Source organism: Adelges cooleyi, unplaced genomic scaffold (assembly GCF_023614345.1).
Source record: "Adelges cooleyi isolate 19-005CV unplaced genomic scaffold, UGA_ACOO_1.1 ACOO_flye_CR_arks_rails_tigmint_CR_PRNA_31, whole genome shotgun sequence".
Classification (NCBI taxonomy): Eukaryota; Metazoa; Arthropoda; class Insecta; order Hemiptera; family Adelgidae; genus Adelges; species Adelges cooleyi.
In genome coordinates, this window is record NW_026095981.1 from 123,181 (window position 1) to 148,546 (window position 25,366).

At 30.8% G+C, this 25,366-nt stretch overlaps 3 protein-coding genes across 6 annotated transcripts; all 3 read left to right on the top strand.

Annotated features, from left to right (window-relative positions):
• Window positions 1–1,134: 1,134 nt before the first annotated feature.
• On the top strand, window positions 1,135–6,243 carry LOC126839882 (zinc finger protein 883-like). Its single transcript, XM_050575311.1, has 6 exons — window positions 1,135–1,346; window positions 1,928–2,146; window positions 2,720–2,851; window positions 3,110–3,328; window positions 3,745–4,002; window positions 5,037–6,243. The coding sequence occupies exons 2-6, from the start codon at window positions 1,968–1,970 to the stop codon at window positions 6,106–6,108; spliced, it is 1,860 nt and encodes a 619-aa protein (XP_050431268.1). The 5' UTR covers window positions 1,135–1,346; window positions 1,928–1,967; the 3' UTR covers window positions 6,109–6,243.
• A 4,514-nt stretch (window positions 6,244–10,757) lies between these two features.
• LOC126839900 (heat shock protein 68-like) lies at window positions 10,758–14,579 on the top strand. The gene has a single exon (XM_050575336.1). The coding sequence runs from the start codon at window positions 10,939–10,941 to the stop codon at window positions 12,856–12,858; it is 1,920 nt and encodes a 639-aa protein (XP_050431293.1). The 5' UTR covers window positions 10,758–10,938; the 3' UTR covers window positions 12,859–14,579.
• LOC126839901 (gastrula zinc finger protein XlCGF52.1-like) lies at window positions 14,461–18,280 on the top strand. 4 transcript variants are annotated; one of them, XR_007685991.1, is made up of 7 exons: window positions 14,461–14,579; window positions 14,649–14,706; window positions 15,353–15,475; window positions 15,637–15,750; window positions 15,834–15,947; window positions 16,115–16,286; window positions 16,889–17,002. XR_007685991.1 is itself a non-coding variant. In XM_050575337.1 (7 exons), the coding sequence occupies exons 1-7, from the start codon at window positions 14,561–14,563 to the stop codon at window positions 17,826–17,828; spliced, it is 1,479 nt and encodes a 492-aa protein (XP_050431294.1). In that variant the 5' UTR covers window positions 14,461–14,560; the 3' UTR covers window positions 17,829–18,280. The 4 variants fall into 4 exon arrangements, 3 of the variants coding, with proteins under 3 accessions (XP_050431294.1, XP_050431295.1, XP_050431296.1); XM_050575337.1 differs by having other exon boundaries at window positions 16,115–16,225; window positions 16,889–18,280; XM_050575338.1 differs by having other exon boundaries at window positions 14,655–14,706; window positions 16,115–16,225; window positions 16,889–18,280.
• Window positions 18,281–25,366: the final 7,086 nt, after the last annotated feature.

Sequence of the window (25,366 nt, forward strand, 5' to 3'; positions counted from 1 at the left end):
TCGTATGGAAATCCTCGGTACCACCCACCTATATGAAATCCTCAGTCCGGAACCAACCGCAATCCAAAAACTATTTATCTTTCTAAAAAAATCTACTTTATATAAAGAAATATAACATGTATACTGTATATAATTTTAAGTCTATATGTAACTATGTAATAAGAATAATTTAAGTTACTGTTCGACCAATGGCCAGAGCTACCACGGTTTTTTGTTAAATAAAAAAAAAAAAAAAATACACCATACTTTTTAAATTAAATACTAGAATTACTAATGCAAATAAATAAATAAAAACTTAATCACAAATTTACTCAACCAAAAAATTAAAATTTGTTTCCTTTTTGCTATAAATAATAAATTTAAAGTATTTTTTATTTTCTGCGAAAAAACACAAAGGATATTTTTAAAAATTAGCATAATACCTCAGAATTAATATTTTAAAATAACTATAGCTTGAGGTTAAACGTATTTAAAAGAATCATAAGGAGTCAGAAGTTTTAGTAAAAAAAGGCCTAGAGATATGACCAGCAACATTTTTCTATTGGTTGACAATTGACTGGATTAGGTTTTCAATATGTTTTTGTAAATTGAATATGTATTTTCCGTGGTTGATTTTTTACAAAATAACATTTTTAAAGGAAAAATATTCAAATTCGTGGTAAACGAGTCAATTTGTTATTACATTAGAAAAAGGTACTTAGCACTTGCTGCGCTGTAAACTAGAAGTGTAGATAAATAACTGATAAATTTATTAGAATACATAAAAATGATATATTCAATGAAAATGTTTGTTACTATTATTCAGCTATTATGAGGCCGTTACTATGGACGTGAAAACTCGGTTATAAAATGTACACACTTAATAATATTATGTTTTTTGCAATATTTGAGCAGTAAACACACAACTACCTATACAAATTTCAAAAAACAATAAGGATCGCTCTAGGTGAGAAAAAAAAATTACAGACAACAATCTACTTGATAATGTTGTTTACATGCGTGTGAGACAAATGATAACAGCGGCCGTCGACTGGCTGAAGGTAGAACCACAGATATTATGTAGAACGGGAATGAAGGTAAACACATTTGGCCGTTATCATTAATTGTCGCACAAGCATAAACACCATTGACCATTATCAAGTAGATTGTTGTCTGTTCTCTGTAGCTTTTTTGCAGTCTCAACTCTCATCTAATACACTACTTATTGATTTTTCGAAAAGTCGTGTCGTCGTGTGTTTATAGGAACTTGCCTATTATTGAAAAACACAATAATTGGTATTAAGTGTGTAATTTTACCTCTATGGGTCATATGGGTCTGGAAGCGGCCTCATAATAGCTGATTAATAGTAAGTACCGGCAAACATGTCCATTGATTATATTATTTGTATAATATTTTATTCTTATGAATTATTTAGTAATTTACTTATGGTTTACAGATTTCTCTAAAGCAGCATGCTTTCTTCATATGAGTATAAAAAATAACATACTAAAGTAATTCGGCAATTTCAATTTTTTTCTATTTTATTTTCATAATTTTTATTTTACGAAAAGTTTGTTTCCATATTTCATTCAAATGCACCTGAACTATTGAATCAACTTAAAACATTTGAGATTTAAAAAAAAAGACGCTTGTCAGTCATTTTATTACTTTAGATTAGGGAACTTGTGCGCCTAGATTCCTCCCCCCCCCCCCAAAAGTAGATATTGAGTTTAAAAAATAAAATTAAAAGATCGTAATATTCAGATAGTCTATTGTTTGAATACCAATAGAAAAATGTTGCTGGTAATACCTCTAAGTTTTTTTTTACTAAAACGTCCGACTTCATTTATGATTCATTTAAATATGAATAAACTACAGATAAAGTCGTTTTGAAAAATTAATTATGAATTCTTATTCTAATTTTTGAAAATATGCTTTGTGTTCTAGAGTTAATAAAGTGAGGAACTAGTTAAGAGTTTGAATAAAAATGGATGGTTACAATTGCGGGACCGTGATCAAAATAGAGGAAGAAAATGAGGATATAAAAGAGAAATGCACCAAAGCCTTAGTGACAAAACCAAACCCAATCGTCATTGAAGAATTATACAACAGCTGTCCGGGGACCTACAATAATCCTCAACAAAATATTAACCAGAATCCATATAAGTAATGTGATTTTTAAATAAAAATATTTGAAATACATTTTGTTTAAAAATATAAATTGAATAATTAAGGTAGCCGTAAAGATTTCATGGAAAATTACTAAATTTTTGTCATTTTTTTTAAAAAAGTAATAACTATATAAAATACATAAGAACAATACATTTTCATTACGTTAGATTGTTATGTATTATCATTGTTTTAGTTGTCAGCAGTCTAGGTAAATAATTTGTTTGATTTGGTTTAATTTTCTAGATAGTTAACTTGGATTTAGATAATTCAATTATGGTATGTTAATGAATTGCTTTGGTCTAGTCCAGGGTAGTTTAAAATATTGTTCAATTAAGGCTGGGTTTTAATAATATAGTTTAGGTCCGGTATTGGTTGATCTAAGTTACAAAATACGAGTAATATTTTAAGGGTCAGTCCGGTCCCGATAAATAGTATTAATAATGTATATGGTCAGTTTCCATTTTTTAGTACGGGAAAAACAAGCTAAAACTTGTAGTTTAATATTTTTTGTAAAATAAACATTTAAAGTTGACAACCTAATTTTTAATACTGTTCTTTGTGTTATAGACTTAATAAAACAAGAGACGATCAAAAAATAAAAATTGAAATTGGTGAAACCGATGATTATTACTACAAATCTATAATTGTAATAGAAGAAAATACTGAGCAACAAAACATAATCAACGGAAATGCATACAAGTAATATAATTTTAAAAATAAAATAAACTTTGTTAATTAAAAAAAAAAAAAATTAGTCTATGCAGTTCTCTGCAGTTATCTTATGCAGTCTATCCTACATGTGGACTTTTAATAAATTAATAAAATTTTTGTAATTAATAATCAACAACAAACTTGAACTCGGTTGTTCGGTTTAATTACACTCCCCCCCCCCCGAAAATATTGTAATTGTAAGCTTTTATAATTAAACTACATAATATAATAAATTTTATTTTTTAGAGTTACTGAAGAGATAGTTAAAGTCGAAATTAAAGACGAAACTGATGATTATAACAGCGGTCCCGTGAACAAAATAAATGAAGAAAAAGAAGATATAAAAGAGCACTTTACCGAAGCCTTAAAGATAGAACCAAGTCTGACCTGCTTTGAGAAGTCACATAATAGCTGCGAGGCGATGCAGAATGATCTTTTTAACTCATCCGGCGGGGTTTCATACAAGTAATGCAATTTTTAAAATACAAATAGTTCATATTGCTATTATGATGTAATGTTAATGTCATCGTAATTTTTTCTGTTGGCACGAGCACTACACTCAGAGGAATAACGAACAAGGCATTTAATAAGTTTTCGTTTTAAATGAATATAAATAAACACAATGTTTAGAGTCTATTATTTTGTTTGAAAAAATTTTAAACATTTAATTTTGTTTGCATTTAAATATTTACTAAACCTGAATTTTTCCAGAACAGGTATTGGACGCTCTTATAAAAAAAATTGATACCTGTCTTCTCTCTTGTAGTTGCTCATACCAGTTTTGCAAAATTAAAATGTCACTGAGAGAAATAACATTCATTAATCGTAGCCATTATTTTATATTCCGCTTTTGAGCTTATTTGTTTATTTTTTGTTGTTAGTATCGGAGAAACGTGTGACAAAACTATAGCCAAAGTAGAAATTGATGATGAGTCCCTTATAGAAATCGAAGACAGTGTAAATTTAGGTGTGCTAACAACAAACTACGATTTGGCGGAGATACAGCAATTTTTCTGCGATATATGTAAAAAGTTATTCGCAACCAAAAGGAAAGTGGCTGAACACATTAGTCATTCACATAGTACACAGACAACAACCCAGAAAAGCACTGAAACACAAGACACCAAAAATAATTTCATGTAAGTAAAATTTTAATTTAATATATTTAACTATCCATTGTTGTGTCGTTGATATGAAAGCGTAATACCGATCTTAAGATCAACTGGTAATATGAGCTGTTAACACTGAAAGTGATAAACTCACTTTCAAATAAACGTATAGATGCGTATCCGTGGTATAAATTGTAAAAATGGTAGAAACACAATTATCGATAAAAGCATTATAGCATTATACCTATAATGAAAAAACATTTTTTATTTATTAGAATTGTGGTGGATACGGTTAGGGACTGTTTATTTCAATATATTGCCATAGTTACCCATTTATCGTAATTAACAATGTAATAAAAATGTTTTTAAGTACCTGTTGACTGTTGATTTACTCTAACATAGCTACCTAGAGTTTAACTACCGTCAATGTGTAATTTTCCCCTTTTATTTTGTTTTTTGCCTTATTAAAATAAAAGTTTCACTGCAGATTTTGAAATAAATTGTATATTATGTATAGCCCCATTTTCAATACATCTTTATCGGCAGTATTATGTCTAAAGAATGTTCCATAAAAATTTGGAACTTGTTCTACTTTTTTTAAAAAAGTTATTTTAATTTGAAAAATATGTACATTTTTTTTGGTAAGGTTAGGTTTCTCGATTTTCAAATTTTTGGCTTGATAAAGTACCTTTCAGGTAGCATTTCTAATCTATAGAGTTACTCAACGAACAAATCGTTTAAGCGGTTTAAAAGATATTGTAAGTCCACAAAAAAAAAAAATTTATTTAATCACGTAGATTTAAATCAATACCTCCTCATAAAAGCTAAATAAAAGTAATGCGATTTTTAAAATCCACATTGTTACCAATAAATAGTAATAAGATGTCTGAAAGTAACTTGTAAAAGAACTTGTACTGTTTGACCGTTACTGCGGAATAATAATGGACTTTTGTAAGTTTCACGCACAATATTTATTTGGATGGTACCAAAAAAAAAAATTGCTGCCTAAAATCGTGAGAAAAAATCATTTTTGTAAAATTTAATTGTTTATTGTTTTGTTGTAGTGTCGATCATATGACTGAGGGATACACTGGCAACACCGGACGACCCTACAAATGCGATGTGTGCCTAAAGTCGTTTCCTGCAAAATCCTCTCTCGCGGTACACAACCGCGTGCACACAGGCGAAAAACTCTACAATTGCGATGTATGTTTAAGATCGTTTTCTCGTAAACAGATACTCGTAGAACACAAACGCGTGCACACGGGTGAAAAGCCCTTCAAATGCGACGTGTGCCTTAAATCTTTTTCTCGAAAAAGCCACTTTACAGAACACCAACGCGTGCACACCGGAGAAAAGCCCTTCAAATGCGACGTGTGCCTTAAATCGTTTTCTCGAAAAGGCCACTTTACGGTACACCAACGCGTTCACACCGGGGAAAACCCCTATAAATGTGATGTATGTTTAAGATCGTTTTCTCGTAAACATGTCCTCGTAGAACACCAACGCGTGCACACCGGAGAAAAGCCCTACAAATGTAACGTGTGCCTTAAATCGTTTTCTCGAAAAAGCTACTTTACGGAACACCAACGCGTTCACACCGGAGAAAAGCCCTACACGTGTAATGTGTGCCTCGAATCTTTTTCTCAAAAATCTCAACTCACGCGACACGAACACGTGCACACTTATGGAAAGCCTTATAAATGTGATGTATGTTTAAAATCGTTTTCTCGTAAACAGATACTCGTAGAACACAAACTCGTGCACACGGGTGAAAAGCCCTTCAAATGCGACGTGTGCCTTAAATCTTTTTCTCGAAAAAGCCACTTTACGGAACACCAACGCGTGCACACCGGCCAAAAGCCCTACACGTGTAATGTGTGCCTCGAATCTTTTTCTCAAAAATCTCAACTCACGCGACACGAACACGTGCACACTTATGGAAAGCCTTATAAATGTGCTGTTTGTTCAAAGTCGTTTCCTGCAAAATACTCTCTCAGAAAACACGAACGCGTGCACACCGGTGAAAAACCCTTCAAATGTAACGTGTGCCTTAAGTCGTTTTCTGTAAAATACGCTCTCACATCACACAAACGCGTTCACACCGGCAAAAAAGCCCAGTCGAATATTTGTTAAGCACATTTAAACGTGACAACGTCTAATTATTACGATCATTAATTATTTGAGATCTTTAAGTAGAACTTTAAACCTTGCGTAAATGCTACAATAGAAAATTGTTTGCTATTGACTTATATCGTTGGATTACATTCTGAATATGACTATATTCAGATGTACTCATCAACTTAATTTATTTCATTTAAATTAATACTCTCAATTGGCGTGTACACTTTAACAATTGACACGGTTACTATTTAATTTTACTTTATTATTAATGTTAATGTTAAATTTGAATATATTTAAATACATGTTATACCCCATATTATGTAATTATAAGGTCGACTTAGAAAGTTATAATTATTATCATTTTTCATTTGATTTGATTTGTTAATATATTTGGTGAAGTAGGGTAACTGTAGCTCAATAGGCAACTACTTACCTTTAATCAATGTTCTTTAATTTCGATTAAATTTGTATTTTAACCACTAGCTATTTAAGCGATTTAACATGAAACAATAACCAAAAAAACAATATATTTATGTAATTTTAATTTGATTCACTTAGTAGACGTATTTTTATTGAATGTATGACGTCGATGTAATTTGCATTATAAATATATGATCATTATTAGACAATTTATTAATTTATTTGATTTATTATAAGACAGTTAAATATTTGTTAAGCAACTATTATATTTTGTTGACGTCTTATTGAAATCGTTGATCAATGGTCACATAAGAACAATATTCATTGGGTAACATTAAGTCTTAGTTAAATGCCACACAATAACACATTTTGTGCTATTGGTTTATTTAAAGAGTGGAATCGGTAAAAAAAGTACATTTTAAATATACCTAGTGCATAAATTTAATTTGATTAATTTTTTTTAATACTCTCCCTTAGCTTGTGGTGCATCTACAATAATTGACACGGTTGCCTCCAGTTCTACCTCCAGCCAGCCGACGGCGGCTGTTATCATTTGTCTCACACGCATGTAAACAACATTATCAAGTAGATTGTTGTCTGTAATTTTTTCTCACCTAAAGCGATCCTTATTGTTTTTTTAAATTTGTATAGGTAGTTGTGTGTTTACTGCTTAAATATTGCTAAAAAACATAATATTATTAAGTGTGTACATTTTATAACCGAGTTTTCACGTCCATGGAAACGGCCTCATAATAGCTGAATAATAGTAACAAACATTTTCATTGAATATATAATTTTCATTTATTCCAATAAATTTATTAGTTATTTATCTACAGTTTGTGGATTTGATATTATGTATTCTGTTAAACAAGTTAAATTATTTACATACATTCATTTTTGAAGTAAAGACTAATAGCGTCAAAAGCGCCATCAATGGTCGTACGGATGATAACACGTCTAGTTTACAGCGCAGCAAGTGCTAAGTACATTTTTCTAATGTAATAATAAATTGACACGTTTACCACGAATTGAATATTTTGCCTTTAAAAATGTTATTTTGTAAAAAATCAACCACGGAAAATACATATTGAATTTACAAAAACATATTGAAAACCTAATCCAGTCAATTGTCAACCAATAGAAAAATGTTGCTGGTCATATATCTAGGCCTTTTTTTATTAAAACTTCTGACTCCTTATGGTTCTTTTAAATACGCTTTACCTCAAGCTATAGTTATTTTAAAATATTAATTCTGAGGTATTATGCTAATTTTTAAAAATATCCTTTGTGTTTTTTCGCAGAAAATAAAAAATACTTTAAATTTATTATTTATAGCAAAAAGGAAACAAATTTTAATTTTTTGGTTGAGTAAATTTGTGATAAAGTTTTTATTTATTTATTTGCATTAGTAATTCTAGTATTTAATTTAAAAAGTATGGTGTATTTTTTACTAGCTATAACTATATAACTAATTTACTATATAACTAATATAATTTTGTAATGTTGTCTCCTATTATGGGATCAGCGTAGACTTGCTTCTAGTAATGCGATTTACTGGTAAAACCTCTAGGGCTTTTTTTAGCATTACTCAACATGTCATTCATCAAAATTAAAATGGATGAATATTGCCCTGAGACCGTGATCAAAATAAAGAAAGAAAATGAGGATACGAAAGAACAAATTACCAGAGCCTTAATGAAAAAAACAAAATTTATAAGACTTTTCAATGTTAGTCGGTTTTATTTTTTTCACATGATTAACATTGAAAAATCTTACAAAAGTTGTCCGACGACCAACAACAAACCTCAACAAAATATTGACGGAGATGCATATAAGTAATGTCATTTATAATTAAAGAGTTTGATCAAATAATAGTATCAAATAATCAATGATCGTTAATAAACGTTGTCACATTTAAATGTGCTTAACAAATATTCAACTGTCTTATTATACATTAACAAAATTGCTGAATGTCTGACAAAAACTGTATAAAATCAAATGAAACATTTATTTAACTAACCAAATAATAATTTATCTGTCTAATATAAAAATATATTTATTATACAAATAATACTATTACTAATGTGTGCCTTAAGTCATTTGACGGTAGCTTAAAATTCACAACACACAAACGTGTACATTAAAGGGCAGTACTCTCTAATGTGTCTTAATCCTAATATTATTTTTAAATTATATAATTAATTAGTGTGTTGGTACCTATGTAAAGCGTACTAAAAAAAATTAAAATGTTTTGATGTGTATTTTTGTTTAAAATTAGTTGATTTTATTATTATTTAATATTTACCAATAAAATACATTATTTTTTTTAAAAATTAAAAATAGTAAAAATAATTGCTTGAAACAAAACAAGTAAATTTCAGATAAATCCACTTTATTCAGGATGAACGAATGAAAATTATTTTTCCATAAATATATTTTTTTAGTTGTTGCTTTAAGTCCTAATTCAATTTTAACTATTGAAAAAAGGTAAAAAATAAAATGGTCTCGTATAAAAAAAAATGGTATTTTAGAATATATATAGTTTCAATATTTTATTTATTTTGCTGTGTGGATCAACTAAACGGATAGAAATATCATAACTTAAAAAAAAAAACTGAAAAATATTTGAGTACATTTACTCAAGTACTTTTTACCGTATTGTACATATATGTAATCAAATATCTTCAAAAAAGGTATTTTTAGCAGGCACTTATGAAATAATTACTTAAAAATGTATTTAATTGGTTTTATATAATATAATAGGTTTTAAACATTTTTGGTATTTTTTCAAATATATTTGATTGACCAGCAAAAGTTAAATAGGCAGTGAAATATAGAAATCAACCCACATTTTTACATTGTTTTGCTTAGAAAAATGTATTTTAGTGGTTGGCACCCACAGAGCAAAAATATACTCGATTTTTTTGTGTTATTCATGTTTTGTATATAATAACTTATCTCATAAATTACTAATATAAATGTAATAAATTAATTTTAAAATTACAATTTTTTTTTTTATATTGAAACAATTTAAGACTGTCGGAAGGAAATCAAATTAACACAATTTTTTAAAAAAACATTTCCTTAGCATTGGAATTTTAGTTCTAACGTTTAGGAATATTAAACCGTACTATAAAGATGTAGGTAATCGTGTATTTTAATTATTTTTGTATTACATAAAGTTTATTAAAAAAAACGAATTCATTTTTTAATTATTAATTTATAAATTAGTGATAATTTGATTGTACTTTTTCCATGTTTTAGTTTTTGTTTCATCTTATTCATCATATTATACTATTTAAATGTAAAAAAAATGTTCATAAACAAAATAGCCAAGTACATGAAAAATACAAAATAATGTACTTAAAATTTAATATTTAGTCTTGTGCAGGGTGGATCCGATAAGGGTTGATCGTCTGTCCATAAAAATGTGCTGTCATGGTTACCCATATATCGCAATTAACAATATAATGAAAATATTTTCATTACCTGTTGACTGTTGATTCACACACACATAGCAACCTAGAAACTGACTACGGCCAAAGTGTAAATTTACCCTATTTTTGGGATTTTTCCTTTGTAAAAAAAAAATTTCACTACAGATTTTTGAGAAAATTGTACATGTTATTGTTCCATTTTAGATCTACCTTCGGTCTAATTTTCACATCTAAATCTCTAAAACTTTGCTGGGAAAAGTGAAAGAAAGAAAAAAATTCTATCCCTTCTAAGGGAAAGGATTTGTGATATTTTTTTGGTTTGTTAATGTTTATCGATAGTACTATGTTTGAAGAACAGTTCATATAAATTTGGAACATTTTCGACAATTAAGACATTTTTGCAATTTTAAGTTGAAAAATTTTTACATTTTTTCGGTGTTTTTCTCGATTTTGACGGGGAAGGGGTGACTTTTATGGCCTGGTAAAGTACCTTCCGGGTATGATTTATGATCTATAGAGTTGCTACACGAAGAATGCGGTTTACGAGATATCGTGGGTCCAGACACAAAAAAATAAAATAAAAACACACCGTTGTAAAAACAAGAAGCTAAAAACAACAATTTTAGAACGCTGTTTGCCAAACAGCCGTGGAACATTCGAGAATTTTCCATTGCCCTACTCGTGCAGGCTCGGTGGACCGCCGCGGTGAAGGGCAGACGGCGTCGACGCGCAGCGCTCGAACGTTCTAGACCATTCTATTGGCTATATAAACGAAATCGGCGGGCCGGCCAGCGACAGTTTGAATTTAAAGCGACTACAGTGCGATACCGAGTGATACACATACCGTGCGAACACAAACGCGTCGCATAACGTTTTTCTGCGCCAAAGCGTGTGTGATTTTCTTAAACGTTTCAAGTATTTTTTGTTTCCAATTAAATCGAAAACGACTTTTTCGTCATCGGCAGAGCGAGCACAAAACGCGAACATGGTCGGAAAAACGGCAATCGGCATCGACCTGGGAACGACGTACTCGTGCGTGGGAGTGTGGCAAAACGGCAAAGTGGAGATCATCGCCAACGACCAAGGCAACCGGACCACACCCAGCTACGTGGCGTTCACGGACACCGAACGGCTGATCGGGGACGGAGCCAAAAACCAAGCGGCCATGAACCCCGGCAACACGGTGTTCGACGCCAAACGGCTGATAGGCCGGCGGTTCGACGACGAGAAAACGCAGGCGGACATGAAGCACTGGCCCTTCAGGGTGGTCGACGATTGTGGAAAACCGAAAATCCAAGTGCACTTCAAAGGCGAGCGCAAGGTATTTGCCCCGGAGGAGATCAGCTCGATGGTGTTGACCAAAATGAAAGAGACCGCCGAAGCCTATCTGGGCGGGAACGTCACCGACGCGGTGATCACAGTGCCGGCATACTTCAACGACTCGCAGAGGCAAGCCACCAAGGACGCTGGCGCCATAGCCGGCTTGAATGTCATGAGAATAATAAACGAGCCCACGGCCGCTGCTTTGGCTTACGGTTTGGACAAACATCTCGCGGGTGAAAGAAACGTACTGATATTCGATTTAGGCGGCGGTACGTTCGACGTGTCCGTCTTGCAAATCGACGAGGGGTCGATATTCGAAGTGAAATCCACCGCCGGAGACACGCATCTGGGAGGCGAAGATTTCGACAACAGGCTGGTCTCGCACTTGGCCGAAGAGTTCAAGAGGAAGTTCAACAGGGACGTCAAGGGCAACCCCAGGGCACTGAGACGCCTGAGAACGGCCGCCGAAAGAGCCAAGCGAACGTTATCGTCGAGTTCGGAAGCAACAATTGAAATCGACGCCCTAACGGAAGGCATTGATTTCTATACAAGAGTGTCTCGCGCTCGTTTCGAAGAACTGTGCGCGGATCTGTTTCGGTCCACTCTTCAGCCCGTGGAGAAGGCGTTGGCCGACGCCAAACTGGACAAGGGAGCTATACACGACGTGGTGTTGGTGGGCGGATCGACCAGAATACCCAAGATCCAAAACCTGTTGCAAAACTATTTCTGCGGCAAGTCCCTTAACCTTTCTATCAATCCCGACGAGGCAGTAGCATACGGTGCTGCTGTTCAAGCTGCGATTCTTAGCGGAGACACGAGTTCGGCGATCCAAGACGTTTTGCTGGTCGACGTCACTCCGCTGTCGTTGGGAATCGAAACGGCCGGTGGCGTGATGACCAAAATTGTCGAGAGGAATTGTACAATTCCGTGCAAACAAACACAGACGTTCACTACTTACGCGGACAATCAACCGGCAGTCACTATACGAGTATTCGAAGGCGAAAGAGCAATGACCAAGGACAACAACCTGTTGGGAACTTTTGATCTGACCGGAATACCCCCAGCGCCCCGAGGAGTACCCAAAATCGACGTGACATTCGATTTGGACGCTAATGGCATTCTGAATGTTTCGGCCAAGGACAACAGTTCTGGTCGTTCAAAAAATATTGTCATCAAAAACGACAAAGGCCGGTTGTCTCAAGCGGAAATCGATCGTATGCTCAACGAGGCCGAGCGGTACAAAGAAGAAGACGAAAGACAAAGGGTGAACATAGCCGCTAAGAACCAATTGGAAAGCTATGTGTTCGGTGTGAAACAAGCTTTGGACGACGCTGGAGACAAGCTCGGCGAGTCCGAAAAGAACGCAGCCAAACAAGAATGCGATACCGTGATACAGTGGCTGGACAACAATCAGCTGGCTGATAAAGAGGAGTACGAGTACAAACTGAAGGAACTGCAAGGAAAGTATTCCGCGTTAATGATGAAGATGCACGGCGGACAAGCAGGCGGAGCTCAGATGCCAGGAGCAGGCGGTTTCCCAGGATCTCAGTCTCGAGGGCCAACTGTTGAAGAAGTTGATTAAAGTATTGTATGCGTATAAATATTTTGCTTGTACATAATTGTAAAGAAACGGTGGCATAGTAAAATTACCTAATTTATTGTACAATTCACACGCAAGTTCCTATTGTAAAAAAATCGTTTTATGTAAATTTAAAGTATAAAATTAACAGATATTGTAAATATTAGAGTTTGATTTGTTAATGCATTAATAAATAAATACTCATTTTTTTTAAAAATTAAAAATGAACATGGAGTTTTTAAAAAATTATTATTATGATAGAATTTCTTGTGGTACTAGCATTAAGTTTATATTTTAGATACCTACATGAAAAAATTGAAATTAAACTGCTGATATTATTTAAGTAAACGTACACACACACATAATCTACTGTAAGTTTTATGATGGTCAGAGGCACAACACCTATAAACTAACATACATGTACTTATGAATAATATAGTTCATTCTCTTCTAGTTAGTTAACAAAAATAATTGATTAAGCATATAGATATTAAAATTAATTATTTATTAGGTATGAGCTATATTATATCGACAAAAAATTAGTAGTCATATTATGTGTCACGCTGGATTTATTAATGACATAAAGTATGAACAATTGTGTAAAGTCCCTTGGTTAGGTGGTCCCTAAGCTTGGTTTCCAAACCCGACAGATATTCAGTATTATAATTACAAGAAACGGACATTTAAAGTATAAAATTCTTCTAAAGATTTTCTTAAGTAATAGGTACATTGGTTGAAAATTGGAATGCCGATTCAAATAAAGTAAAAGTACTAAACAGTAAACAGAATATTATTCATTATTCAATAACGGCTGTTATTTCGCCAGCATGGGCAAACTGCAAACATCTGACATCATATTATCACAAATCACAAGCTTTAAGAAGATAAGGCACTGAACTCAATATATTATATAGTTGAGGGATTCAATTTTCTAACAAATAAAATAATAAACTGTACTTGTAATATCATCCATGATATTATAAATGCCCTAAAATGCAAAATTTAATATGTAAAAATTCATAAATCATAAGCTAACAAGAAAAGATTGATAAGGACTTATGACATTTGGTCACTAGAAAGAAAAATTATTTTTTTATTATTATAAGAATTTTGAGTATGTGCGGCATGATAAATATTGCAGGAAAATCATCCAAACCAGCTAGATGACAACAATGAACAACTGAAGTATGAAATACATATTAGGTATTCATAAAAATAAATTATAATTATTATAATATGGTAATTATGAATTATGAAACATAAAAACGGTTTTAATTTATAAAAGAAGAAACGTTAGACTTTAAATATCTAATATATCCGTATTGGTAATTTTTAATTCAATATTATTATACTGAATCATAGACCTAATTAATAAGAATAATTAGGTGCTGAATAATATTTAAAATGTAATAGACTTCCCGCCAACATATAACCTCACAATAGTATAACCTACAGCGCTCAACGCTAAAGTGGTGAATTATATAAATGTTTAAGCAAACAACAGCTGCTGATAACGGTGGATTTGGCCGACCTTATCTCTGGCTGCTTTAGTTTATTGTTATTTGTTAATGTACCTACGAATAAATAATAATTATTTATTTTAAAGTTTTGTTGTTTATTGTAGTTAAAGTACTGTTAAGTTCATTGTAATATACTTTGATTGACTGGATATACAATAATTATATTGCCGATTACTGGAATTACGATGTCAATCCCAGATCCAGGTAAAGTTTAATACTTTTTGGATTGTACTTTTTAAAACAACAGATATTGTATTAATATTTTATTATAATATTCAGAACAAACAAATGGAAGTACGATGGATCAAATGTCACAAATAAGTTATTCAAGGTAAATGAACAAAAAAAAAATTTGAAAGCAATTTATCACTACTAACGTTTGAAGTAACAACATAATAGAGGAGTTGTTTTGCAATATTATAAGTTTTTGAGGAGGACGAATGGCCGAGCGGGTAAGGCGGCAGTGTTTTAAAGCGCATTGTTCTTGCGTTTTTGTTTGCTGAATGACCAATAACCGTCTTGTGAAAAGAAGCTCATCTACAGCGATGGACTGAGAACCTGTCTTAAAAGCAAATTCGTCAACAAACTATCTCATGACTGAACAGGTGTTCTAGGCTTGTCAGGCTATGTTACGATAATGATGATGAGTTCTAGAACAGGAATTATTTTTTACTGACTTAATCTGATGGGATTTTTGAGTAATAGCTTAGAAGTACGATATTTTTAGCTACAATATTTTCAATCTATTTTTCTCATGTTGTTGGTTTAATTATATCGTTGTAAAATCAAAAGTAAATGGGAGTTATCAAATGTACTGATTAATTTATTACGGATTTACTTAAAATGTTGTGTTCCTATTTGAAACATACTGTTATGTGAAACAGAAAATATTTTTATATGTATAAGAATATAAACATTCATAATATATCGAGGATTTACCTCCCAATTTTTTAAATGATTGTGTTTTGAATTTTTAGTGCCGATGAAATGGGAAACTTGTCAATAGTTAAAATTGAAACAGATGAGACAGATAATTATTACTACAACAACATGATTAACGTAGAGTTGGAAAATTATCCGCTGAACACTGAACTTACCAAGTAAAATATTTACAATTATAAAACTTTGTTAATTCAGTTAAGATGGGCTGGGTTTAATACATACATAATATACATTTCGCAAGGTTTACTATTTGTAGTTTCTTTATAATATACATCTTAATAGATCACCGACCAATTTTGTAATGTGTTTTGTTTTTCAGTGTCGATAACGTAATAAATGAGACCGAAATTAAAAATGAATTACAAGAAACAGATGATCGTTTCTACGAAACGAAGATAAAAGTAGAAGAGACATTTAATGCAGAACTTACCAAGTAAAATATTAACAATTTCTCCATGATAAAGTAACATTTAAGTTTCATCACAGACCAATTTTTTAATATGTATTGTTTTTCAGTGTCAATGGTGTAAAAAATGAGACCGAAATTAAACCTGAATTACAAGAAACAGATGGTTGTATCTACGAGGCAAAGATTAAAAAAGAAGATCCATTTAACGAAGAACTTACCAAGTAATATATTATCAATTAATACATCTTGTTGATTTAGTTGAGACGGGCTGGATATAATACATATATTATTACCCATTTTGTGACGTTTACTTTTTGTAGTTTCTTCATACTAGAATAACTCTTTAGTTTCACCACGGACCAACTTTTTAATGTGTTTTGTTTTTCAGTTTTGATGAAGTGAAAAATGAGATTGAAATTAAAACTGAATTACAAGAAACAGATGATGGTTTCTACGAGGTGGAGATTAAAGTAGAAGATCCGTTTACCGCAGAACTTAAGTAAATATTATCAATTAATACATCTTGTTGATTTGATTGACACAGGCTGGATATAAAATGTGTAGGTACTTATTGTAAATTCTCACTATTGAAAATTATCTGTGGCCTCTTGAGTGTTAAATGAAAATTTCCATAATAATAAACTGTCTTGTAGTTCAAGTAAAAAAGCCCATTTTGCCACAGTAAACTAGTTAATGAACACCCATTTTTTTTATACTTACAGATATCTAATAAATCTTATTATTAGATGACAGACTTTCAAAGTTATTTTGTCTGCAAACATTTGTTTTTTCTTTATGATGAAAGAAATAACTAGATTTAACTATATAATATTTAAAAAAGTTATAACATATTAATGGGTTTAAATTTAAACTGAAATGAACATAATTTTAGCTTTGTTAAAGAGCTTAGAGAAGGATTGTTTTTATCTGGACCCTTGATATTTACTCTAAACTGCTAAATGTATTTTTTTTCTACGAAGTCTTCATGTTTGGCAAAAAATATAAAATTTCATGTCTTCCCCTTAAAAGTCGAAAAAAACGCCCATTAATTATACTCACTGTATTAAAAATAAAATATTTTAATGAAAAAAATTGAAAAGGATATTATTACAATACATTTTTATATTTATTAATTTATGTTGCACGGCATTGTTTGTTCTAGTGCGAATGAAATTAAAGCGGAAGAATCTAATATAAATGATCAACTGGCTCGAATAAAAAGCCACAAATTACAATCGTTCATATGTGATTTGTGTAAAAAATTGTTTATTACCAGAAGACAAATAATCCGCCATTTGGCTAGACACAAAAAAAAATGCACTGAAAATAAGCCCTTCAATTGTGTAGTGTGTTTACAAACTTTTAAGAAAAAATGGAATCTGAATATACACCAACGTGTCCATACCAAAGAAAAGCCGTACAAATGTGTTATATGTGTAAAATCATATTCGCACAAACTTAGTCTGATAGTACACGAACGCACGCACACCGGCGAGAAGCCCGATCAGTGCGATGTGTGTTTAAAGTATTTTTCTCAAAGTTCTAGCCTCAGTAGACACAAACGCACGCACACTGGTCAAAAAAGCTATAAGTGTGACGTGTGTCTGAAGTATTTCACTCGTAAAACCTATCTGACAGTACACAAACGCGTGCATACTGGGGAGAAGCCCTACAGCTGTGAAGTGTGTTCAAAATCTTTCAAAGAAGGTGCTGAGTTAAACAAACACAAACGCGTGCATACCGGATATAAGCCACACAAGTGTGTGGCGTGTTTAAAGACTTTTTCTCGAAAATCTCACCTTATAGCACATGGACGTGTGCACACCGGCGAGAAGCCGTTCAAATGTAATGAGTGCTCAAAAACTTTTGCTAATAAACCGAACCTCATCACACATAAACTCATACATTCCAGTGAAAAACCTTACAATTGTGAAGTGTGCTTTAAAGGTTTTACTGTAAAGTCTTACCTTACTCAACACCAAAATGTGCATACCGACACAAAGTCTTTCCAGTGCGATGTGTGTTTAAAATATTTTTCCGACAAACACAACCTGCTTATACACAAACGCATTCATACTAGAAAAGAGCCCGACAAATGTTAAGTGTGTGTATTGTTTTTTTTTTTTCCAAAATCTAAGATGGTCTCATTTCAATTCTGTAAAAATATTTGAGTTTATCGGGCTCTTGATTATTTTAGGAATTTATTTTTAAAAGAAACAGGTTTTTGAAATTCGACTTCACAAAATCTAATCATTATAAATAGGCATAATTTTGTCAGACTTTTAGGTCTAGATTGGTTTCTTGCGAGAACAAAATGGCTTTTACTCATAGAAAAAATTATATATGTTATAAATTATACCCTGAGGCTTGTAAAAAATTATCCTGGAAATAAATTTACTCCATTCTGTTTTTAATTTAATACATGTGTTATGACATAAATAGTTTAACCCTACTTGAGTTGCAATTAAAAAAGAATATTATGATTGTAAGTACATTGTGTAGTAAAATTTAAAAACTTTGAAAAAACACAAAATGACAGATCGAAGACCTTAAAATCCATATTATTGTATTAATGTAACAAAATCAAACTTTTGTTTTCATTACAAGTTGAATAATTATTCTTATATATTCAATAATTTAGATTTAACATAAGATAAAAATACAGCTTTTTATTTAGTTTCAACTATCCATTTAACATTGTGTTATATCTTTTTCTGGTACTCAATTTTATCTTTTATTAATTTATTTAATGTTTTTTTTTATTTAATATATGTTGTGTCGCATTCATATTTATTGTATTCATATAATTTAGTAATTTTTAATGTTTTATTAATTTAATATTATGTATGCATTAATATTATGTTTTTGTTATTACATAATATATTTCTACAATAATTTTATAACATACATAAAAGTTCTTATTTTGTGTGATATTTCATTTTTTTTGTGTTCAATTTTCTTTAGTTTGATGATAAATATATTACAACAGTTTATAATTTATCTTTTTCTTAGTAGCTTATTTACAATGACCAATGTAAACCTCCAGACGCATATTGGATATGGATAATTTTTGTTGTTTGTTCGATAACAATTTTAATTTTCAACGTTGTATACATGTTTTGCAAAACATGAAAATTATAATTTTAAATTATTGGCTTATATATGACATTAACCAAAAAAACCAAATAAATTTCATTTAATAAAATTGTTTTTTTTTGTTATTCTTTTTAATAAATAAAGAAGCATTTCAAATTTTATTTCAAACGGAATTATTAAATCTCAAGTACCACATTTATGAATAAATTCTATAAGTTTTTAAAAATTTCAATTTTAATATTTTTTTTAAAACGATTTTAATTTAAAGGAGAATATTTTAAAGAACACGTTTTAACTACTATTTTTTTTACATAATATACAGCGGGTTGGACTGAAATGTTAATTTTATCTGCGCGAAATTATTATCACCCGCTTTTGTCTCTTTATCATTTATAATGTAAAAAAATTATTCAAAGAGAAAATCAGCATTTTTTTAACGTGCTGCCTCAAGGTTACCATAAAGCACCAAAACAATTACCATACAAACTACGTGGAAGAATCAAAACTGAACACGTTATCGAATAATTTTTGTTGAAACTTAAAATGTACATTAGTATTAATTAGGATATTCAATATAGGTATACCAACCCAAATGGGAGAGGGGTGTTTCTTTATTTGCCAGTTTTAAGAGATAGTTTTAGTAGTATATGTGTCGTATAAAAAAATTCTTTGAACAGATTTTTAAATTTGATTTTTCTTCAGCAATTAAGTTCAACTCACAAAAGACCAACGATCAATTAGTAAAATGTCAAAATGATCAGGTATATTATATCGTATCTTATTAATTGAATCAATTTTGTCTTATTTTTTTCATATGCTACATAATATCATGTCTTAACTTAATGTATTGGAAACCACGACGGCCTCTGTATTATGGTTCTATGCTTTTAGGGTTTGGTTTAAAGTAGTGATTAAAATCACTTAGGAGTTAGGACATAATGTACTTGGCTTTTGAATGAGACCAAAACCGAGGGTATCAGAAGGGTCTAAGTATTTAGTATTTTTAATATTATATTATTATAATATGTGAAAGGGCCAGGTTTTTTTGCTCTTTGGTCGCTCTTATCAATAATTATTGTCAGAGTACCTCCAAGGCACCAAGGTTACAAGATAACCTAGAATAACCTTGGCGTCCCTCGCCCTGTAAATGATGAAGGTTTTTTGTTTGTTGATGACTAGGTACGTTTTGATTTTTGGTAGTTCTGTCTTTTTTGTTGTGACGCTGCCGTGTGCGGTTGTGTATTGTCGCCGCCCGGTATGTTCTCTTTTGGAATGGATAATAGGTATATATTTTGTATTTATTTAGCTTCTGTGAATGTTTTTATTGTAATAATTTAAATATTTAATACGGCAATCGATTCGATTATATTAAAGTTTTGTTTTTCTTTTTAAACCGACAACTTACGATAATAATACTATGAGTTTTATCGACAAAAAAAAAAATACCACCAAAATCACTTAATATAATGTATTAAATATTAAAAAGAAGACGAAAATATTTGAAAAAAAAAGTAAGTAAAACGACCAAAAGTAAATTAAAAAAAATATGACTTACGCATTTACTTTACTGGACACCGTTTTTTTTTTGATTTTTTTTTTACCATCTTGCAGTATTTTTTACGCTGGTTACGAATCTCAAGTAAAAAATGAGTGAACTCTTCTAGTTCCAAAGTTATAGCTACTTGAAATTTGCAAATTTCCGCGTGTTTATCTATAGGCGGCGGCTGTGGCATTATTAATTATTTATTTATTTTTGTTACTGTTATTGAATATTATATTATTATAAATAACATAAACAACATTAGAATTTTCTTAAGTATTAAATCTTTTAAGTTAGTAAATAAATCAACTTCCTACGCCTGCTGGCTTTACGAGCCGACTAGAGCCCTCAGGATTCTTTGTTGTATGAGGGCTCACGCCCCCCAATCTCTAGAGGAAAATATAGCTTGTCTATAGGACTAAACTAACCTAACCTACCGGTCTAGAAGCGTCAGCGACTTAATGAGACCGAAGCTAACCTACCCTGGCTTATCCTTGTCCGCATACAAAGGTACAGCGACAGAACTTACCGCCTAAATAGTTACATTAGAGCATATAATTTTTTGTTATTTTGAAGTGTAGATTAGGTTAGGTTTGGTATCATTAGATCACTGACGTTTTCAGAGTGGAGTATCAGGTTAGTTTATTTCTTTATGCAAGCTATTTTTTCCTCTGGGGGTTTTGGCCGTGAGCTCACATCCTTATGAAAGGGGCTCGAAGTTAGTTCCTGGAGCTGGCAGGCATAGGAGGTCGTTAAAAAGTTTTAGGTTTATATAATTTCCACAGTTTTTATTTTAAAAAGAGATTTGTGGAATGTTTAAGCACATTCCACATGCGTAGGTGTAGTGAATAAACATTAAGACTTTTTCGACAAAATGACCAACGAGATACCAGGTATCACACACACCTAATGACCTAATGAGATCTAGTTTTGAGAAAACTTCTTTGAGCATACGTTACATTGGTAGGTAATATTTGATAAGTACTACCAGTGTAATGTATGCTCAATGATTTTCTCAAAACTCTTACTTCAAAACATACAAACTACAGCACACTGGTCAATAGGATAAAAAATCAGGATGATAAAAAAATGGTTCAGTTTAATATGAAATTTCCGCAAACATTTTTGCTACAATCTATAGTCCAACAATGCTAGTTTAGTTTTAACTAGTTCTTTTTTAATTAATGTCTTCAAAATCCAAATGATTTATAAATGAGTTAATATATGTTTCGATATTTTATAATTGTTAGAAAATAAAAATATCTTTAAGAAATTCAAAATTTTGTGTTTTGTAATTTATTAGTTTGATTAGTTTTATATTTTATGTTTTATTTATTTTACGCATATGTTAACATAATATTTTGACACAAATTAAAACGTTTAGATTTGATCAAAAATCACAGAATGAAAAGAACATAATGTATCCGCTGGAAAATCAAACAAACTTGAAATCAAAATAAACTGCATTCCAAAAATCGAACAATCAGCTAACCTAATCATATGCGTTTTTGTGAAAAATACTTTAAGCACACATCACATTGGTAGGTTATTTTTTAGCTACATATATTTGATAAGCCCTACCAGTGTGATGTGTGCTCAAGTCTTTTGTTCAAAATTCCTACTGAAAATACACAAACTTAAGTACATAAGTGAATAGTCATTAAAAATGTATTTTCAAAATGTGTGTATATTTTAAGCATGAAAACGATGGTATTTTCAAATTTTTTATCACAAACATCCTAATTAAAAAAAAAATCTCTCAGAAGCTAAACTAAATTTTTCCCTAATATTTTGTGTTTTTACGTTTTTCTGTATTCCATTTTGTTCGTTTTAAATATTTTTAAATTTATTATTATTAATGTAATATTTTATGTTATTTTCATTTGTTGCGTATGTTTACATGTATTTGTTCTTACTCGATATTGTATCATGATTAGAAATGTATAATATAAAAGTTCTTGCGTATTACAGTACCTTAGCCTAGCCATTTATTTTAGAGTTATAGATTTTATTTTATAACAGTCGATGGTTTACATGATCATACACATGACATATTATAAAAAAAAAACGTAGGGACACAAACGGTGAGAGCTACACACGTGGAATTAACATTAAGACTTTTTTGGCAAAATGACCAACGGGACACCAGGTATCACACACATCCAATGACCCAATGAGTTGTGGTTTTTGAGAAAAATACTTTGAGCACACGTCACATTGGTAGGTAATACAGTTTCGGCTATATTCATTTGATAAAAACTACCAGTGTGATGTGTGCCAAGTGATTTTCTCAAAACTCTTAACGTAAGATGCTCGATCTTCAGCACTCGGATTAATAGGTTTATAATTGAACACTCTTACATTTAAATATTTGTAAAAAGTGTCTTACTAGATAAACATTTTAAAAAAGTTATTTTTTTTAAATTTATCACTCAATATTTATATTGGTTGTAATGTATAATGTACAGCTTATATATATTTTGTATTGGTATAATTTTAGCGATTTTTAGAATGACGTGTTATGCTTAAGTATGTTGAGTAGTTTTTTTTATAATTCAAAAACTGCAAACAGAAAAATCTGAAAACACCTTTAATAAAAATACTAATCGAAAGAAGCGCTTTGGGTACAAACCAGATATTATGTTCCTTTATACTTTCTGTTGTAATTTTTTTTGTTTACTCAAAATCATAAAATTAATATAATATTTTAAGCTTTATTGATTTGATACATTATGTGTTTAAATGTACTTGGTTTATATTTAATATGTTTTCATAATAATTGTTAATGTATAATATGTCTAAATCTTATTGTGTATGTTACACTACCCAGCGGTTTATTTTGTATCGGCGCACTAGTCCTAAGGTATATTACCTATGTATTTAACTACGGTCAAATGTATGCTTGCTTTCGCCCACTTGTATTATAATAAAAAAAAACGTCAGGGGTACAAACGATGAGAATTTATATGTTTATTTCTTTACAAATGATTACCGTAAGAAAATTTTATAAATTCCAAAACTCACTATTACATTAGTTTCCAAGTGTGGTTTACGGATAACTTGCTGGATATTTATTTATAATCGATCATTGTGTACATGTTTCCGCACAACGTTTGCCATAGCGGTATACTTTAACTGTATAGTTATTTTTTATATAATTTTACTTGTACACTACCAATTAATCAATTTATGTTTTATTAGTTTTTTTATTTATTGTTTGTTTTCGCCTGAATTTTGAGTTCACTCTACATTATCCCTTTGGGCGGCTATTTTATAATAGATAAGTAAATATTTTATGTAGTTCTATTTCCTAATCGCTCTGGTTCATTAAATTTTTTTTTTTATGGTGACAATTAAACGAGAGATGAAACAAAAACCAAAATCAAGCTCCACCATAGAGTATCAATTACTATTACATACAAGTTTAAAATGAAACATTCGACCAGTTTGATTTTATGAAATTTGTGAATATTCTATGTCCGTGACTTCATAGAATAATGAGTAATTATAATCACCAGGGACATAGTGTTATAGTAGATGTTTTTATCTTTCGAATGTGACTAAAACCTAAGGTATCAAAAGAATTGAAATATTTTTCTAATTGCTTAAGGACTCGGACAGGGAGAAAATTTCCAAGTGTTTTTTTGCGCTTTGGGAACACCTGGTCGCTCTTATCAATTATCATTGCCAGTGTACCTCGAATGATACATGACGTACCCCACAATTGAACATACATACATAGTATATTTCAACCACAGAATAAACAGAAAAGAAACTATCCCAAGGTGGATTTATAAATCCATCTTAAACTGTTTTAATTCTTATATGGGACAAGGTAAAGTCGGTTACACCTCAAAGAGCCACTCGACAAACAACCACCGAAAATCGACAAGCAGCCACTCGAAGGGGTACCAACATATACAATATTTATAAAAAATGCACGATTATTATTCGTGTATGTTGTGCGGCTAGTATTGTTTATTTAAAGGGGAAAACTTGTACATTTCATAATTAATGCAATAAGGCTTAAACTATTTTTAATTCACTGTGTGACCTGTCTCCTGTTTTGAGTTTTTTTATTTAAGTTATAATCAAATCAGTTTCTATTATTGAAATTTATATTAAAAAAAAACTGAAAGTATATGAAACAATATTTATAATATTATATTATAGTGATAATTTACCAACAATAAATTGTCTCTTGAGTTTGTAAAAAAAAATGTTTTTCAAAACATACTTACACGTTTTATAATAAGTAAAGCAGAATGTTCATTGATCAAATTTCAATGAAATTATACTTTTTTTTTAAATTATTTAATACCGATGTATTATACCTATCTATTTAAAACAATACATCGTGAATACCTCATACGAAACTATTCGATACCCGACAATAAAATTAAACACATTTACTTAAATACTTTACAACTTCCAATAGGCAATAACACAATAATAAATTATAGTTAAATATTATTTAATTTTGTATTATATATTTTCATATCTGTGTATTAGTTATCATGTTATATATATGCCGAAAATAATAATTCCGAAAAAATAGAACCAAAACATATATTAACCGAAAATATAATAGCCGAAAAATATTTAAGTCGAAAATAATATTTACTAAAACTGTTTAGGTCGAAAATAATGTCATCGAACGTATTTTAGCTGACACTTAGTATTTGAACAGAACCTTATAAGTTATAAATTATAATAGTATACAAAAACACTGTTACGAGCGCCGTGTGACCGCGTTGTGTCTACTGTCTACGCTATTTTTATAACATCTGTGATAAGTTCCATTTGTTATTGAAATATACAGCTATTTTTTATTTTGTGGTTGACATTTTTTTTCCATATATACTACCAATGCTTAATTGTTAGTATTTGTTTATACTTAGCTACACAATAGTAAATTCAAACAGGGACAACCTATGGTAGACTGGCGCCTTGCCGATGCTGAATAAAATGTTTATATATTATTAAGCTGGCAGTAGTTTTTTG